We start from the raw sequence: 21,040 nt of genomic DNA, 5'->3' as shown, positions 1-21,040 counted from the left end.
AAGTTCTGTGGGCAACAGTTCTCTGGTTGAGGGACCCCAGTCACCTGTGCATAAGTTCCCACCTGAGGGTGAGTTGGAACAATGAGTGCTTAGCGAAGACAAACAGGCATTACACCTGTGGATAGAAGACATGAACAAAAAACATGTCCCAGGCCGAAACCGGTTTGGCTCAACGGTAGAGCGTCGGTCTGCGGACTGAAAGGTGCCAGGTTCGATTCCGGTCAAGGGCATGTACATTGGTTGCGGGCACATCCCCGGTAGGGGGTGTGCAAGAGGCAGCTGGTCGATATTTCTCTCTCATCGACGTTTCTAGCTCTCTATCTCTCTCCCTTCCTCTCTGTAAAAAGTCAATAAAATATATTAAAAAAAACAAAAAACAAAACAAAAAACATGTCCCAAATGATAGCATCAAGAAAGCATTGAGTCTGTAGAAGACTTTAGCAAGAAAACCCCTCAAAGAAATGACCACATTCATATAACTTTTATTACATTAAACTGTTCTAATTTATTATTGTTGGTACTATTGCAATTTCAGGCATCCACTTGAGATATTGGAATTCATCCCATAAAAGAGGACTACAGTATGTGGGACATGGTTTTGTTTGCTGACAGCATATGCAGACATTACAATAAAGCAGATTAAAACACCATCCCTTAATATTAAGTAATAAACACCAGAAGTAGAAGGAATATTTAGAATGATTTCAAAGAAAGAGCTGTGTATCAACTAACGTGTTTCCCCGAAAATAAGACATCCCCTGAAAATAAGACTTAGCGCAACTTTGGGAGAAAAAATTAATATAAGATGTTTATTTTCGGGGAAACGGTATAAACTTGAGATAACTATACTGCCAATAGTTGAGCAAAACTTCAAATGATCTTTTCAAGGTATAACATAAGATTCCATACAAGCTAGAAAATGTCTCTACCCAGCATGAATTACTAAATATTCTATTAGAGACTAAAGAATTTTAAAAATATAAACCAAGAGGCATCAAATATTGTACAAGTACTCTTACATTATACTAAAATCATCTCATATAAGTAAGAGCTGTTTTATAATCCAAGACTGTAGTAGTATTTTCCTTAGTATTCATGCCTTATAAAGCACAGATGGAACAACAGGACAATGACGTTTCTTCTGGTGATTGCTCAGGAATAAAAATTTTCAAACAAAGGAAAAGAGATTAAATAATTTATCCAAATCACAGAGCTAGGATTAAAACTCATACATCCCCAAATCTAGTTCATACTATCAATATTTGGCTCACCTCACACTTCACTGTGCTAACAAGGTAAAGTAGTATCACAGTGTCAGTCACTGATTATCCTGGTAACCATAGAATGGTATACTAGTAGAGAACATAGGTTTTGCTGTCTGAATGGCCTTGATTTGTGTCATGGCTGTTTTAAATTCAAAAGCCATGTGGCCTTGAGGAAATTAACAGTCCTAATAAGTATGTCAGAATTTAGCCCAGCACAGGACACAGTATAAGTCTTCTTATGTTGACTAACAAGTACCCAATGATAGAATCTCTTGAATTCTCATATATGGGCATCAAATGTCAGAAAAAAATATATATAGCTTTTCAAACTAAGCAAATAAACAGATATGAGCTAAAACAAAAGTACCTTAAGAATACAACTATGCTGCCCTGGCCGGGTGACTCAGATGGTTGGAGTGGCATCCTGCACACGGAAAGGTTGCAGATTCAATTAGGGCAGGTGCTGGAGGCAACCAATGGATGTTTCTCATTCCATCTCTCTTTTTCTCTATCACTGTCCTTCCAATAAAAAAGTCAATAAAAACTAATCTTTGGGTGAGGATTAAATCATTTAATCCGAGAAAGTTCTATCCTGGGCTATTTTCGCTCTACACTGGGTCCCTAAGGATTTTCATTCACGGTCACAACTACTACCCACACGCCTAGGGTTTTAAAATGCACAAGTCTAAATTGGCAAGGGATTCTGAAGACTCCTAGAACTGTATACAAAAATCTGCAAATATAATAAGTGTACACTTCTTTTCTGGGTAGTGGATCCCTAACTCAGATTTTGTAAGACGTTTGGCCCATATCTCCAAGAAGTTATATGTTAATTGCTCCCAAAGCTATTTTGGAGCCCAGATATTATTCCTAAAGCCTATTTTATTCTATTTTATTCAACTATCTGCTGGATGTCTCCAATCAAATGCTCCAGACAAAACCCCTGGTAAACTCACTCACCACGCCCACCCAAATCTTCCTCTTGTATTCTCGAATTCAGTAATGGCAATATAATCACCTAGTTACAACAAGATAGAAGCATACCGTTATCTTTTTTCCTCTCTCTCGAAACCTTCTCATCCATTCACCAAGTGCTGCTAACATTAAGACAAATATGCCTCTATTCTTTCATCCTAAATATTATTGCCTTAAAACTTTCATCTAGATCACCTCAAGAGCTTTCTAACCATCATGAACGCTAATATCCTCAAAATCACTATCTAAAAAGACTTATGAGCATCATGTCCTATTCAAAATCCAGTTCTCATTAATGACAGGCCTGTGGGGGTGTATTTTAAAAGGGAACATAAGCCGAGACCGGTTTGGCTCAGTGGATAGAGCGTCGGCTTGGGGACTGAAGGGACACGGGTTCGATTCCGGTCGGGGGCATGTGCCTTGGTTGCGGGAATATCCCCAGTAGGGGGTGTGCAAGAGGCAGCTGATCGATGACTCTCTCTCATCGATGTTTCTAGCTTTCTATCTTCCTCTCTGTACAAAATCAATAAAATATATTTTAAAAAATAAATAAATAAAAATAAAATAAAAGGGAACATAACAACTCTTTGAGATCTAGTGTAAGCAACCTCAACCAGTGAAAATGTAGCCAAAGTCTATGCCTACTTTAACTTCATTTTTTACTCACCACTTCCTATTTTACATTTATTCCCTAACAAAATTAAACCAATAGTAAATCCAGACCACTGTCACTCCTCTCCATTCTCTTTCCCATGTCTTCTTCTGCCTCTTCTTTATTTGATTCTTCACACAGCCCCTGAATACAACTCAGGTGTCATACTCTCCAGGGGTCTTTCTGACTTCAAGCAAAACTCATGACTCCTCAGCTGTTTCATAATATTTGGGTTATATCTATCATTACACTATCACAATGCTTCATAATATGTTGTATACTTTTTTTTTACACTAGACTTTGTGATACTTAAGGGATTGTATGTTTTTCTTCAATGCAACTTAGTAGGCTATAAACAAACGTTTGGTGAATGAGTTTTATTTTACCTTATGTTAGACCAACGCAACTTTTAAAACATGAATATTTGAATTACTAAGCACAATAGCATGGAAAAATATTTTAATGTGCTTATCTACAGCAATGAAAGTAATGTTTAAACAATCTAATGTCTTTTTCAAATAAAAATTAAGTACAATAATGTGCAGCAACAAACTCCAATTTCAGATATTAATATTTTCAGATATTTCATTCACCTAACTAAATACTTCACATGGCTACTTAATCATGAATTTTATTAATAAGTGTTAATTGGGAGGAAACTACTGAATAGAAAAGGCCATTAAGGAGAAGATTCATAAGCTACAATCTTTCCTAAAATTAAACAAGTCCATAAATAATACACTAAAGAAAACTAGCTTCAAGTGCAAATTCCTATATATACATGCTTTGGTCTTGGAGTCAAGTGAATATGTCAACAATACTAGCAAAATAATTACGCTAATAATGAACTTTTAATTTCTCCCTCATCCATCCTGATACAGCAAGCAACATTACCTGTCTCAAAATTTAAAGGCTCTAGTTTTATGTACATTAAAGTTTTAACATCTTTATTTTACATATTTATGTGAGTACGATTTTAATTCCATTTGATGAAACTAATTTACTTAGGTTGCAATAACTGCAAATATACTCAAGAGGAACTTGGTAACGGTATTTCAGCAAAACAAATGATAAGATAAAATGCATCCACAGACATAAACACCAATATTTAATATTTGCTAATTTTTAAGTGTATATATCTACGCACAAGGTCAAGTACAAAGTGGTCAGCCAGCAAAGTAAATTTATTTAGCAGAAGAAAAAGCAAAAGCTCTTTTTTAAAGGGAAGATATAATTATGTATTCTTAAATTCTTAAGGTTTAGTAAAACTTTTAAAAATCAAATCAAGACACTAATTTTTAAAGGTGACTTATTTCCTTTATCTTTTCCCAATCCAAGATTAAAATTCCCTCATTAGAAAGTACCAATAACAAAAATAATGCTAACAGTCTTAATTTTCTTTCACAAACATCTGCCATTTCATCTACATTAATTCAAATGATACAAAAGCATAACTTTCTAAAGGTCTGAATTTGAAAGGATGTAAGTCTATTATATACTTACACATCTTGACAGGTAACTACTAGGAGTTGGAGAGAACTATAGTATAAGCCAATTAGAACTAAAATGAAGAGAACTATATTCTTCACATTCACTATATACAAAGGACAAGAAGTCTTTAGTCCACTATGAATAATTTTCTACAAGAAATTTAGAACAGGGTGGGTGGGGGAAAAGGGTGAGAATTTGAAATTCCAAGCAATTCAGAATGACACAGTTAGAAAAAAAATAAACAAGGAAAAATGCTTGATCTTAATTTTAAGCCTCAAAAAAGTTGCTTTGGTAAAAATATCTGAGGAATGGCAGTGTTCTAGTCAGACACAACTAAGCCATCCATTATGAAAGGAAGCTCCCTCCCAGATTTTAAGCATCTCAGAGCAATGTAAAGTCTCTCTTCCTTTATTTTATTGTATCCTTTATAATACACAGTACAATGCCTAGATAACAGTAAAAAATGATTTAAATACAGTCCAGTTATTAATGATGGTTAATAATATTTGACAAAGAACTGTGTAATGATTTATGACATCTGCAATAATCCTATTTATCCATCAGTTAATCTTTAAGCAAACTCAACCAGTAAAAATATAGTCGAAGACCCAAGCTTTGAGGAAAAACAGCCTACTGGGAAACATTCATACTTTGGACAAGTTATTTAACTTTCCAAACTGCATTTTCCTTATCTTCTTGGGGAGGAGGAAATGGGAGAAGACACTGTATTGTGTGACAAGTAAGTCTGCGAAAACATTTGGCCCACAACACTTGTTCGATAAATATGTTTCTTTACTATATGAGAGACACATATAGTCTTAATGACTTAAAACTATAGTTATGACTACTGATATTTGATTGACTGGTTTCTCTTTGATTCCAGTGAAGACCTGAGGCGAGTGGAACTGGGCTGCCAAAAGTAATAACTGATGTCAAGGAAAGACAGAAAAATATTGTCAATTGGTAAAGCACAGTAGCCTGGGACAATTCTGTGAAATCATAAACTAAGTCTCATCTACACTCAGTTGATCTCCCGTATCATTAAATTATAGAACAGTAATGTGATGAGAAAGCTAAATCACCAACAGAAAATTCAATTACAATCTGCATTTCAGATCTCAAAAGAGTAAGCTGTTCAAAAATCAATTTGAAAATTTTGTACATTCTTTTCTAAAGACACAAATCAAGTTTCCAGATTAACCTATTAAAATCCATTTAAATCACACCTGATTTAAGAGTTCAAATGTCTCTCTGTGAATGACTTTTGCATTTATGAAGAAATGTATGTTTAACATTTAAGTCTCATGATGACCACAATAAGATGCACTCCTAAGTATTTTCAAGGAGGCAAGCAGTTTGTCACTATCCTATACTGGTGTTAGAGTTGTTACTTGGCACCCTGAAATACATTTTGCCCAGAGAATAAACCATATTCATCTTAAGACTCTTCAAACATTTTAGAGATCCTCTCTATTAAGACAATAAAAGTTACTACATCTGTAAGATCAACACTTTAAAATGATAAAAACATTTGCTGCATTTTCCCATATACTATTAAATACCAAATACTACTAAGGATCCTGTGTATAAAATTGCTCTTTAAACATCGATCTGGAAAACAGAAATAATAGGAAAGCAGGACTCATATTTGGGATAAAATTTGAAAGAAGCAGTAATGTTACAGGGGAAAATACTTTATATCTAAATACATATCAGAGTTTCAAATTTCTATCTATAATATAAAATTATTGATTTTAACAAAAAGTGACAATACTGGCTTCTCTTTAGCTTTAGTTACTAAGTGTTTTTTTGTTTTTGTTTTGTTTTGTGTGTTTTTTTAATTTATTGTTTGATTTTAGAGAGAGGAAGGGAGATGGAAAGAGAAACATTGATTTGTTGTTACCCTTATTTAGGAATTCAAAGGTTGTTTCTTTTATGTGCCCTGAATGGAGATCGAACCTGCAACCTTGGCTAATTGGGAAGACACTGTAACCAACTGAGGGACCTTGAAAGGGCCACTAAGATTTTTTGTGTATTTTTAAATGGGTAAATCAGTTTTTCTAAAACCTCTATAAAATGTAAGGCAATAACAAATTAGTATACCCTGGAATCAGCTACATACAACCCATAGAGAGAGAAAAACTTGTGAAATAGTATAAAGTGCCACAGTTAGTTTTGTCTTTAAATTGAATGAACCTAAACTTGTAACCAAATGTGATATAACAGCAAAAAGCCTATCATATAAAATTATTATTACTAGCCGAAACCGGTTTGGCTCAGTGGTAGAGCGTCGGTCTGCGGACTGAAAGGTCCCAGGCTCGATTCCGGTCAGGGGCATGTATGTTGGTTGCGGGCACATCCCCAGTAGGGGGTGTGCAAGAGGCAGCTGGTCGATGTTTCTCTCTCATCAACGTTTCTAGCTCTCTATCTCTCTCCCTTCCTCTCTGTAAAAAAATCAATAAAATATTATTTAAAAAATAAATAAAATTATTATTACTAAAATCTGCTATTAAATCTACTCAAAATTTCTCTAAAACTACCAATTCACACAGAAAGATGTAGAACATAGCTAACTTTCCCACTGCTTCATATTAAGATTTAACCATCATCACTGAAGCACATCATGCTTATTTTAAAGAAAATTCTAAGGCTGAAAAGGTAGGTGAAATTTTCAATATCACAGAAAATGTTTTAGGCCATGGACCATACCAGCATCAGTTCATAGATTTATCTTCTATATATATATAAAAAGCCAGAGACCGTAACACCATAACAACCCTAACAACCTGTCGCTATGACACCCACTGTAGCTAGCGAACAGGATGATTAGGGGATGGGACCAGCGGCCAACCTCCTGCAGTCCCTCCCCCCAGACGACCCAGCCAACCTCCTGCCATCTCTTTCTCCCAACAGGCCCAGCCGGACTCCACCTGTGCATGAATTTGTGCACCGGGCTTCTAGTGTATATATACAATGCCTTTTCTAAAATTGTTAGAATTGGAATGAGCCTAAACCCCAAGTTAATATATCTTCATTTTACAATTGCGGAAACTGTGACTAAGAGGCTTATCCAAGATCACACAGCTAATTAGACAATGAAGAAATCCAAGTGTGTTGGCCTAAGTGTAAGTTTCCCTTATTCAACTCAAATCACCTGGGAACTCAATATTAAGAAATCATTTTATAATTGAATATGCTAATCCTATGTAATAAAACCCTAATATGCAAATCAACCAAACGGTGGGACAACTGATTGTTATGACTTGCACTGACCACCAGGGGGCAGACACTCAATGCAAGAGTTGCCCCTGGTGGTCAGTGCGTTCCCACAGGGGGAGAACCGCTCAGCCAGAAATGGTTCATGGCTGGCAAGTGCAGTGACTATGGCAGGAGCCTCTAATGCCTCCACTGCAGGTGGCCAGTAGGGAGTGAAGGGTCCCGGAATGCAAGAGCCCCAGACTGTGAGAGGGATGTCTGATGGCCAGCTAAGGCCTGATCCCTTGGGTGATCAGGCCCAAGCCGGCAGGCAGACATCCCCCAATGGGTCACAGAATGCCAGAGGGCGCAGGCCGGGATGAGGGACTCCCCAGCTCCCTATGCACAAATCTTGTGCATCAGGCTTCTAATGTTAATAAGTAACTACAGCCAAATACTTACCTTAGTTTGGTCTAGAAAATAAAAGCTCTCAATTGGAAAACAGGCTTCTAAGTTATGATTCTTTCTTAAGTTTAAAGTTCTCTCTGGTCCTCTGTTTCCTCACCTAATAAATGAGATTAGAACAGAGTCTCTCTAAAGTGCCTTATAGCTTTAAAAAACTAAAATATGAATAGAAATAGCAGCAAGTAAGTCACTTTGACTAGTGATTAGGGTTCATCCAAAAATATATCTCTTTTGTCTCATATGCACATACTATGAGGAAAAGTTAAATATTTTAAAATAGCTGATCTGTGTACTCCAAAATTCATTTTACTGCTTAATCAACTTTAATATATTCTCAAAGACAAAAATTAAAGATTATATTAAAATATTTACACATTAATAATTTTAAGAAATCACTTTTTTTCTAAACATATACTTACAAGATAAAGTCCTATTAACTAAAAAAAGAAAGTTGAAAAATGTGTGCTAATAGCCAAGAAGAAAAGTGTTAACTAATCAATATGACAACTAATGTATCTTTCTGATTGGTTATGACTTTGACTAAAGTCAATACACACGAGGGCCCATTTAAGCAATTTATGTACTCAAATTTTACTAAATATATACTTTCATTGATTCAGTTTTTATAACATTTACTCTCATGAGTGGTGGATTTACCTTGAATCTAGTGAGGCCTAGACTTGCAAAAACAAAATAAAACAAAACAACAAACAAACAAAAAAACACACACAAAACTTCCAATGGCTAGAACTTAATTTTTATTTCATAATGAATAGTTCATTGTATAAGCTGCAGGACACCCCAAATCTGCCCCTGGATAGTTAATTTAAGTGAAAACTTTAGAATTATTTTTCTAATACATTCCTATTAAGAAAAAAAAAATTTTAATTCGGAAATTTAGCAAATTCTTAACAGAATATAATTAGGCAGTATGGTATACTACAAAGAACATGAATTTTTGAGTCAGACATGCCTGGGATCTGAATCCCAGCTCTGCCCTTTCTTAGATATAAATGTATTTCACTGAGCCCCAGATAAATTTAAAACAAGAGTAACAACATCTAAAGATTGTTGTGAGGATTTAAGGTAATTATATTTCAAAGTACTTAAAACATAACCTAATACAAGGTAGAAATTCAACAAATTGTAGTTACTAATCTTATAAAGAAACTTCTCATACATTAATAAATTGAAAAGTGAAAAGAATTTTTCATGATTACATTCAAGAGGACAGGGCAAATAGAAGAGGCTAGGTGTTGCTCAGTGAAGGGCCGCTTTAGATAAGAATGACTTACAATCGGTATGGTAAAGTATTCCTCTTAGCAATGATGGCTTGCTTTTAGAGAGAAGTACTGTATCTCTAAAGAATATTTATTGTATTTTCTTAAAGTAGGTAAAGATTTGCCTTTGATGTCTTTATTCTTTTGCTTAGCAGTACAACTTTATTTAAAGAGCAAATTTGGGTCCATTCCTTTCTCAGTGATTCCAAGTACTAAATGAATGGAAGTCGAATTAATAAATTTTTCTCAAGTACATTTTCAACTTTAAAAACTAACTTTAGAAAAAGAAGTAATGCTTGTAATAGTAAAAGTTCTGGATTAAGGATTAGAAGCTCTGTTTTCAATTTCCTATTAACTTTGTCAATTTAGGCAAGTAGGAGTCTCCTCAATTTAAAAAAGTCTGGATTAAGGACTGGTTATTTTAAAACAATAAACAATTTACATTTATGGCAACATAGGAAATGGTCTAAATTACCAGAGAGGGAAATTTTTGAAGATACTTCACTCTCCCTAGGTCCTAGAGACCACGTAAGAGTTTGACAATAACTGTCCCACATGAAACACATTATTTTTAGTTGAAAATTCTGACTTTATGATTAGAAAAATTCTTTTAAATGTCTCAGTGCCATCATTAGAAAGCACTTCCTGATAATTTCTTTTAATCCTCACAATCCTGAGAGAGATTGCTACAGAACACATCTTAAAGATGAGAAAACAAATTGGCATTGCTGGGATACCATTCTGCTGCACTGACAAAGAAAACTGTGTTCTAATAAATGACATACAGACTATTTGAAGGCTCATGGCTATGAAGATAGTATGGTAGTCACCAGGATTGGGAAGGAAAGAAAAGAAACATCTTCATTCTCTAAGACTTGAGAGGAGTCATGATACAGGCTAAAGAATATAAAGTTGAAAGAACTTAACACAAGTTAACATTCACAGTTTTCTCAGTGAAGCAGTACATTTTTGGATGAAGAGAGAATTTAAAATATATATATTTCTTTTTAAAAAAATATATTTTATTGATTTTTTACAGAGAGGAAGGGGGAGAGAGAGCTAGAAACGTCGATGAGAGAAACATCGACCAGCTACCTGTTGCACACCCCCTACCGGGGATGTGCTCGCAACCAATGTACATGCCCCTGACCGAATCGAACCTGGGACCTTTCAGTCCCCAGACCTACGCTCTATCACTGAGCCAAACCGGTTTTGGCTAAAATATATATATTTCTATTGATTTCAGAGAAGGGAGAGGCAGAGAGAGAAAGAGATATATCAATGATGACAGAAAATCATTGTTCGGCTATCTCCCAGCTCGCCCCCTACTGGGGATTGAGCTCGCAACATGGGCATATGGCCTGACCCGAATGGGTCTGTAATTTCCCCAAGAAGTGCAAAATAGCCTAAAAACTATACACAATAAAGGCAGATGGGTGAAATGATCCAAGATGCTTTTTGATGATATTTCTGGCCTTGCTCTGAGGAGTAACAGGACAGAAAGGGCAACTAGTAACAGGTATCACCACAGCCTGGGAGAATGAAAGGAATCTTCCTGAGATCCAGGAGGACAGTAATGTGAAAAGGAAATAAAGCACGTAGAATAATTGAATAATAATCACAACATGCACTTTTTTATAATGTGCCAGGCACTACTGTACGAGTTTTACATGAATTCACTCTATTCTTACAGCCTTGCAAGGTAGGTACTATTGTTTTGCCTTTTAACAAAAGAGGAAACTGGCAGAGGTTTGGTGATTTGCTCAAGTTCTACATCTAATAAATGGAGAAGCTAGGATAGTATACAACATTGGAGTTTAAGGTTTCTAAAGTAGCAGAGTGACAAACAAGACAGGTGCAGATCACAAATACAGACGAGGCCAGGTCTGTTTGATTATTTTATATCAAAATAACGCCTGACTCCTAGTGGGAACACACAATGAGTGCATTTTATAAATGAATGACTATGCCCATATGCAATGGATCAAGTTAAAATTTAAACTAGAACATGTCTGTGAAGAAGGTATTAAAGGCTTCAATGACTGGGTGAGCACCGAAGTCAAGACCTGGTCGTAAGAAGCACTCAAAAGAATAGTTAACAAGGGCCTGAGCCACAAAAGAGGATGATGGCAGTGGCAATAAATGGCACCTGGACCCAGTGATTCAAGGATTATTAAAAAAAAAACCAGACACCTCAATTCAAGAAGTTCAGCCCGTATCTTCAGGGCAGATCTCAGATGAAAAGGCTAAGATTTCTAAGAACGGGCTGAGGATATGGAGGAGTGAAGTAGTGGATCAGAATGTAACAGGTGAACAGATTGGAAGGAGTCATGGTGGAGGAAGCAAAATGTAAAGCACAGCTAGTAAACAGAAAAAAACTGGACCAGAGAGTCTTCTGACACTTAATCCAAGGTTACTGCCAATGCATCATACTACCTTTACTTTCAAGTCATTATCATTTCAGGAGATTAGGCTGACTACCTGTCTGAGGAAAGTGCCATAGGATCATTAATGACCTACTTATATCTTAAGACTTCACTTACAGCTGCGGAGTTCAAACATTTCAGAGTACTACTTCCATCGACTTAACAAATTAATCAATTACTATAGTTTGGCTTAAATGACTAGTTTCTCGTTTAATCAATCATTCAATAACCACCTACAGTGTTCCTAACACTATGCTAAGTGCTCTGTGGTTCAAAAGGGTGTCTGGTATAAGCTTTGGGCAGGGACCACAACCTAGTTCATAAGTGAAACCAAAAAAGGGTGGAGGAGAAAGGGAAGAAAAATGGGAAAGAAATAAGAATAAGTGTATTTTTATTTATTTTTTTTAAAAAAATATATATTTTATCGATTTTTTACAGAGAGGCAGGGAGAGAGATAGAGAGCTAGAAACGTCGATGAGAGAGAAACATCAACCAGCTGCCTCTTGCACACCCCCTACCGGGGATGTGCCGGCAGCCAAGGTACATGCCCTTGACCGGAATCGAACCCGGGACCCTTCAGTCCCCAGACCGACGCTCTACCACTGAGCCAAACCGGTTTCGGAAAGAATAAGTGTATTTTTAGATAAAAAGCTAATGTACATATTAGGATATACATACTAAATGAGTGTTTACTCCTTTAATAAAGTTACATACTTACTCCAACTCCAATAATTATGTGAGACTCATTATTGTAACTTCTCTTCTGAATCTATCCCTCAAGGACCAGTAGCATTCTTTTGAAGTGTCCCAGTGGTACCAAACCTATATCCTTTGAGACTAATTTTCTTAGTGTCGTTCACAAATCGACTCTGTAGGTTTTTCAAAATATAAGTTCTAAAAACTGTACCAAAAAATGACAGCATCACTAAAATAAGTGTCTAGTATCCCCATATAACAACTTGCAAGCATAGTATTAATTTTAGTATTTACATTGTGGCATAATCATAGCTAAATGTTGATATAGCAATAGGTGCTGTTCTAATGCTTTATTTTCTTTACCTCAGAACAACCCTGTAAGATAGGTATTACTAGTATTTGCATGTTATAGAGGGCTAGAAGTGATTAAATAACTTGTTGAAAATAACACAGCTAGGAAGTGAAGCTGACATTCAAACCCTGGCAGCCTAGAGCCCTTACTCACATGCTCAGTCTCTTTACTTTTTATGGATATTCCTAATACATACATTATGTTGACTACTCTAATGTAAAACTAAATGAAAATTCTCTACAAACTATCCACAGTATTATTCTTACAAGTAGTCGACGAAATGCGAATTAAAGTACTATTTATTTTTATACCTATGGCATTAAAGGTATATGTTGACTAAGACACTAATACACAGAAATTAAAATGACACAACCTTGAGAGGTATAATTAATTATTAAGAGCCACACTTTAGAGCCAAACCGGCTGGGTTAGAATCCCAGTCCTGCCACTTACAAGTATAGGGACTTTAAGCAAATTACTTAACCTCTCAAGCCCTCGTATATATAACAAATGAGAATAGTAGTATTCTATAGAGTTGTGCATTTTATATGAGCTTATATATGGAAAGCACAAAAAACGGTGCATGGCACATGGCAACATTAAAAAAGTGTTAGCCATTATTACAACCTTTCTGTCAATTTGGTAATAGATATCAATTATGGTTAGCCCAGTACCTCAATAATTATAAATGAGCTCAAATATTTATGTGCTGTCACGGTTGCATTATTTATAAAAGAGAAAATATGGGTTCATGAGAATTAATCAAAATACTTGGCAAAAGAAATGATTAAGCTAATGAAGGTACTATAGATTATTACAGAGACATCAAAAATTATGTGTTCAATATATTTAACATGAAACTATATGTATAGTAAGATACTAATTTTTTAAAGGCAGTATATAAAATGATATTGTACCTCACTTTTACTGTGTGCTCACACGTGTATTCCAGATTAAAAGAAAACACATCAAAATGTCATTGTCCTGTTTATTTCCAAGTGGTAGGGTTACAGGTAATCTTTATTTCTTTATTTATAAATTTAGATATTAATTAAGTTTTCTATTATGAATATACATCACATTTACAATTAGAAAAGCTACCAATGGGCCGAAACCCGTTTGGCTCAGCGGTAGAGCATCGGTCTGCAGACTGAAAGGTCCCAGGTTCGATTCCGGTCAAGGGCATGTACCTTGGTTGCAAGCACAGCCCCGATGGGGGGTGTGCAAGAGGCAGCTGGTCGATGTTTCTCTCTCATCGACGTTTCTAGCTCTCTGTCTCTCTCCCTTCCTCTCTGTGTAAAATCAATAAAATATATATTAAAAAAAAAAAAAGCTACCAATAGGAATTCTTTGCTTTGACAGATTATGATTGAACAGTTTTCACAATATACTGATAGACACTAACTGTAACTCACATTTCATCCCAGTGACTTGTTCTTACTAGTAACACCTTTACTTTTCTGTTGACTTTACAATGGATAAACAATAATTATTCTCAAAAATTGCAATATTTAAAACTATAAATTGTCCAGAAAGCTTTATAGAAATCTAACAAAACTGTAAATATCAAGATGACCTTGAATGAAAACAATAGCAAAAATTACCTCGAAGGTCTTTCAATTTATAATACAAAGGAAAGGCATACTACTTTTTTCTAGTCCTAATTATATAATCTTCCTAAATTAGAGAAATTGTTTTTTAATTTAATGAATAAATGATGTGCAAACACATAAAGCTTTCTATTTTGTTTGAATCAACTTTGTGACTTATGCGTTATTTAAAAGACCACATTCTCACATTATTTTCTATACTACCAAAAATAGTTTCAAATTTAATATTGATACTAATAATTTCCAGGTTCCTCTGAACTGCCATGTAGGAAGATAATGCAAAATGAACATGTTGTAAGTACCTATTTTATGCTTTTATTTTTAAACTTCTAACAGCTATAACACAACGAGCTGTCCTAAAACTTCTAAAAAGGAAGAATCAGTCTAAGTAAAAGCAACACTTTAATAAATAGCCTACAACTTACTCCAGGATTTCTCTATAAGAAAATGCTACAGAATGAAAAACAAACTTACAACTAATTCCCTACCCTGTGTGACTTGCAAGATTATTATGCAGCTTTCCTGTATGTATGTCCTGGTAGTTTTAAGTTAACTATTACTTTCCCTAAGTAAAAAAAACCTATTATCAAGATCAAAGCTGTTTCCCCAAATCTGGCAAATATGTAGCTGGAAAAACAAAAACATTAGTCGTTAAGTTCTTGTGAGCTTATATACATAAAAAATAATCTTAAAACTTAATCGATTACTAATGTCAGTCACTTTATGGGTTCCATCTAATGGTAACCTCCACATCATTCCCTGACCACCACACAGGTAGAGAGCTCTGGAAATTTCATCTAGAAATATGGAGTGGACATAACAATCAGAGATCCTTTATCATGATTAGCATGCTTCTATCAACAAGTAACTGAACCCATTTCCAGCAATCACTTTCAAAATGTGTCTTAACTCTGAAGGCTAAGCCAATTAAGGCAAATCAGAAGAGAGGCTAGCACTTCCATTCAAATATATCCCCTTCAATCCAATCAATCTTTCCAAGCTCATGTGGACAAAACCCTGGACAGTACAGATGGTGAGGAATGGCTTTTCAGAGATAAGGACAAAAAGTTCATCTGACAGTGACTAATCCTACATAGTGGAACAAAAGCTCGGGGTGGAGACACATGGCAACATCAAGGGGAGAAGAGTAGAAACTCCTTGGGGCAGCATTCTCTGGTCCAAATCCACTTTGTTTTCAGGAGTTTGGCAACTTATAGCCTCTTTCCTTAAAATAGTTTTGTGGCCTTTGCTGTTACTTTGGGTACCCCCAAATCAGAAAGATGTTAAATGATATATGTATTTTGTACACTGCAGGAAAGCTCAAAAACTGGGATAAACTTTTCCTCCATCAACAATGTATAAAGACAGAAATTTGCTTTGTTTTCCATCTTAAAAAGAGCCAATTTCTCTTGAAATTTTATGAAAAGGCCTACTTAAAATGTAAATTGTGCATAAACCTGGAATGGTGTAACTTCTATTCTTGTGAACAATGATGAAAATACACTTAAAACATGCACTCAAAATACTAAAAATGCCAGATTCTACAGATGAGATTGTGTCTGGAATAGATTTACATGACTATAAAATATAAGATCACTTACCACTCTATTCTGCAATACAAACAAAACAATCCCCAAACATTTTTATATGTTTTGCACATCAATTTAATAAAACAGAATCTGAAATGAGCACTTCAGACCTTTGGTTAAACTATAATTTCCCTTAAATCATAGTAACTATATATCCAAATGGTAAAATACAGTATTTGTATGTACATATGTACACACATAAACAATATTTTTTCTTTATGGAACACTATGTATTTTCTACTTATAACTACCAATTTATGCAGACTACAGTTAAGCAAAAGATCACTAACCTGAAATAAAAGAAAAATTTTGAAGGTCTATAAATACTCATTTACCAATGTGAAATACCACACCACTGAGGCATATCTCTATCCTTATTAAGGAAATATGACTTAAAAATTTATATATTAAAAAAATATAATTGTTCTTTTCACTGGCAACTACGTATATTACTAATTATGAAATAATAAAGTCTACACTTTTAAAAATTAGCAAATATTAACTACTGAATATCAAAACACTAGTCACAAACTCCATTAAAGGCTTTTAGAAAAACTTAAAAGGGCAAAAAGTCGAGACAGAAAGGGTCCAAATTAGTTCATAACCATATGCTACTTAAAAATTCCCTAAAACAGTGTCTGGCACATGGTACTCAGTACTTGTTGAATGAATGAAGGAATGGGAAAACAGGTAAGGAACAAGCTAAGATACTGAGTTGAAAATACATAGATAAAGGTAGAACCAGCTAACCAGAACATTAGCATAAGTAGATGTCAAATGTGAGCTATTCCACATTTTAGTAATAATCTGAAATAGAACTCACACTTCCAAGAATAGCAAACTTTTCCTTGAAAACTTGTTGCATAAACTTATTGAAAAAACTAAATAATTTTAAATTCTGCTAAAGAGATAGAACTGATTCAGTAGGAAAACTAACATTTCTCGAAAATTCATAACACTATTCCCTCACATGGGAAAACATGCTAGTGGACTTCTTTTGGCAGCATTTCTTTCTTTGTAGTTCCTCACATTTACTTAGAAAAAAAAAAAAGCTTCAAAATTACAAAAATCCCTTCAAAACATTTAATCCTCCTGAGTATATCCCACCTTGTTTACATAAAGCAGGAAGTGTCCACACATGGACATTACTGTTTACAATGTCATAGTCTGCATATTGTTTCCAATTTTAAGAATTCAGAAAGGTCAAGTTCCTGGAGTGAATTTCTTACTTAAATCCGAAAACTATATTATTAATGAAGTCTTTCCTCACCGCAACCTACACTTGAGAAAAATCATGCTTTAAAAAGTGAGTCCACACCTCCTCTCCCTTTTCCTCCTCACAGGATTGTGTCTATATGATTCTAGGAAAGGAAAAGCGAGGTCTTTCTGTAGTTTTACTATTGTTAAGTTCAAGTACTAGTCTTTCCTGACATATACCTAGGTGTTACTGTAGCGACAAGAGCAAGTATGTCCAGTTTCTCTTACACCAGCAGTTTACAGGCTTGCCATAACTTATCATATAACTTAAACACTACATAACTCAACACCGCAAGCGTACGACTCAATAATACTGAAAAGTTTCTCAACAGAATACATTTGCAGGCACTAACGCCTATAGAGTAAAGCAACCCAGGGTGGCGATTATTCATTCTTTTGGGCTTCCAGGTCTGAGAAACAGAGACCCAACTGCCCCATTTGTTCCCGCTTGCTTCTCCTGACCCTCCTATTGGCGAGGGGCGGATTTCTGCACAGGAGAGTTTGTCAAGTGCTTTGAAAGCTTGTGGATGAAAGATGCTATAAATACATCTGATATTACTAGTATGTTTCTATTGAGCATTACGTGGAACCACTGTCAGTGCGTTGAGGATAGGGTTGGTGGCATAAACGCTTCCTGGGGAGGGGGGGGGAGAGAGAGGACCGTCCCCTTCATCATCCTGGAGGTTTGGCAGGCCGTCATTTGGACTGGCTTGTTTTGTGAAACCACACGTGAAAAGTTATACACAGGCCCCATACAAGGATTAAGATAGTCCCCATCCCCGTGGGTCTGTGGGTCCCGGGGGCCGAGCTGGGAGAGGAGTGTTAGCTGTTGGGCCTACACCCCAATAAGGTGGGGAGGTGCTGGGATCGGCCAAGGGGCCCCGGCCACAGCCCACGCCCGCGGGGCGGCCGGAGGCGCCGCGACGGGTGGGGGCGCGTCGCCGCATCGGGCGCCGGGCGCGGGGAACGGCCCGGGAGGGCGGCCGCGCCGGGGCCGGGGCCCCGCGCAGCCCCGTGGCCGGGAAGGCTCGCGCCCCGCGGCCGGCGGCGTGGGGGAGGGGAGGCCGGGCCTGCGGCCTGTTGGGGGGAGTTCAGCCCGGGCCTCGCGTGCGACTCTCAGCCGGGCCCCCGGCCCAGGGGTCCCCGGTGCCCAATAGAGACTCACCGGAAAGGCCCGGATCCGCATCTTGGTGTCCTTTCGGCTGCCCGTGCCTTTGCTCAGATTCGACATGGTGCTCGTCCCCTCCCCGGCGGCGGCTGTGGGTCGCACTCCGAGGCGCCGGTGTCACATTTAAGGCGGGCGGGCGGACGAGGGGCGACGCTGGGGGCGGCGGCGCGGCCCCCGGTTGGGCTGGGGAGCTGGCCGGCCCCTGGGCGGCCGCGGCGGAGGCGGCGGCGACTCGGGCTCCGGCGGCTGGGGCTCAGCTGGGGGGGGCGGGGGGGTGCGCTGACGCGGCTGCTCCGCGGGGTCCCCCTCACGCCCGGCTCAGCTCCCTTTATCGCGCTCCTCCGCGATGGCGGCGGCGGCGGCGACGGACAAACATCTCACTGCGCAAGCCGAACGTCCTCCTCCTTCTCCTCCTCCGCCTCAGCGAGACGAGATCCGGCCCAGAGGGTGGAGGGGGGAGGAGGGAGGGAGGAGAGCCGGAGAGTGGAGAGATTGGGGGGAGGGAGGTGGGAGGACAGAGGAGGCGGACGGCCGCCGCGGGGGGACGCTCAGATCTCGCGAGAAGAGGGCAAGCGCGCGATCCCGGGCGAGGCGGGGCGAAGCCTGGGGGGGGGGGGGCCGTGGGAGGAGGGGAGGCGGGGGTTGGGGAAGTGGGAGGGGCCGGCGGGGCGGGGAGGTGGGGAAGGGGCGGGGCTGAGTGCGAGAGGAGTAAATTGTCTTTTCGACGGGGGAGCGTCGGAGACCGGGTTGTGGGCGGAGGTAGTGGCTGATTGGTGGAGTGTGGAGGTCACGTGGGCCTGGTGGGCGGAGGAAGTAGGGAGAGCCTCAGTTGACCGTATAGTGGGCTGGGTCCTGCTGGGCTGGCTTAGGGCGGGGGCTGGGGCCGGGGTTAGGGCGGGAGGATAGTCTCTGGGAGGAGCGTGGGTGCAAGGTGGATCGCTGACGTCCTAGAACTGGTTCCTATGTTTTTCTAGGGCATGTGGACTAGGGATGGGTTCTTGAGCAGAAGCGAGGAAGTTGAAAGAGGAGTTTGTGCAGGAGTCACCTGAAGGGTCAGAAGTTAGGGTCCTGTATGCTTAACAAAAATATTCAAATCATATGTACAACACCCCAACTCTAGGATTCAGGGGTGGAGATGTTAATCCACAAAATTTCCTTAGACTGCAGAAGCTCCGGGGCCTCCTGAATCCCTGATATTCTCTGAGGGAACCAGGACTTCTGAGTCTTAAAGTTTATTTACCGTACCATAAAATGACAATTTTGGTAAATGGTGTTGAATAGAAGATTGGATGACAGAAACCTATATTTAACCTAACAATCATTTTTACCACTACGAAGAGTACTGTAAGTTTTGAAAAGACAAAATTATTGTCTTTAATTCAATTTGCTGCAAATTTGGATACCCCCATCCCCACGCCATTGTAGTCCAAAAGTCTAGTTTGATTCAGCAGTCTTGAATTTTACTGTCTAAATTGCCACTTTCCCAAATGATGTTATATTTTGGATTTCTGATGCTGCAAACAAATGTGAGTTTCCACTAAAGTTTGTGATCTATTCGTTTTAAGAGCCTACCGTTGGAATGGGTATCAATATTTGGAAGCTGGGCTTTTTAATACTTAAAATTCGCATTTCAAAGCTAGGGTACGTATATATACATATACGTATATATTTTAAACAGGTAAACTTAAATGTGCTTTTCTACTTGTTTACTATAAAGTTGAATTTGCCCTAAATTAACTTAATCTTGATGACTAAATTTGAACGTATGCTTTCATTCCTTACTCGGTTGAAATGCCCATTTGAAAATGTATTTTCTTGTTTTGTTTTTTTTGTTATTAGCTAATCAAAACACGAGCTTAAGAAATGAGGATGTTGCTTGAAGCAATGCCTGTGTAAACACTGAAGCTAAAAATAGGTCATCACTAACTGGATTAATAAGGTAAGATTGGGAGGGGCTCTGACTTAAATATAAGATAAGAGTCTTAGTGTATAATCTGTATGGTGATTGAACATCCATTTGTATGATCATTAGACTATATCAACAATGTTTTTTATTGGTTGTACAGTCAAATGGCCCAGTTTCTTTAATATAAGAATATATGTTGTGGAGCCATGGGTTTATTATGTGTCTTTTGGGGAAAGGACTTGATTGTACCTGGAGTGCTGTAAAATGGGGATAATAAAGCTTTCTTCTTGAGCTGCTATGAAATTTAAATGATTTCATACATTTCAAAGAGCCTGAGAGCAGTGCTCAACACAGAATAGCCACTCAACATCTGTCGGCTATTTTTTTTAAAATATATTTTTATTGATTTCAGAGAGAGGAAGGAAGAGGGGGAGAGAGAGAAACATTGGTTGACGATGTCATGCATGCCCCTTACTAGGGATTGAGCCCATAATCCGGGCAACATGCCCTGACCAGAAATCGAACCCACAACCTTCTAGTGCTTGGGACGATGCTCAATCAAATGAGCTACACAGGCTGGGCTTACCTGTTGGCTATTATTATCATGGATAATTAAAGCCAAGATTATACTGTCTTCCTTTAGTCAATATGTTAAATTTCTTTAAAAAATACTTGTATGCTTTTATAAAATGAATTTTATTTTAAACTGTGCC

General features: G+C 37.9%; 1 protein-coding gene across 2 annotated transcripts in view; it reads right to left on the bottom strand.

Annotated features, from left to right (window-relative positions):
- The window catches only part of CUL3 (cullin 3), a 106,645-nt gene extending 87,719 nt beyond the window's left edge, over positions 1-18,926 (bottom strand). For both annotated transcript variants that reach the window (XM_084891381.1, XM_084891382.1), the window contains exon 1: positions 18,419-18,926. In XM_084891381.1, the coding sequence (XP_084747507.1) occupies positions 18,419-18,484 (66 nt within the window). In that variant the 5' untranslated portion in view covers positions 18,485-18,926. The remainder of the gene's footprint in view (positions 1-18,418) is intronic.
- Between the last annotated feature and the right edge of the window lie 2,114 nt (positions 18,927-21,040).

The sequence above is a fragment of the Pipistrellus hanaki genome (genome assembly GCF_964339955.1).
Source record: "Pipistrellus hanaki genome assembly, chromosome: 8".
Taxonomy (NCBI): Eukaryota; Metazoa; Chordata; class Mammalia; order Chiroptera; family Vespertilionidae; genus Pipistrellus; species Pipistrellus hanaki.
The sequence above is the reverse complement of the archived record's forward strand: the minus strand, read 5'-3'. Positions and strand labels throughout refer to the sequence as shown.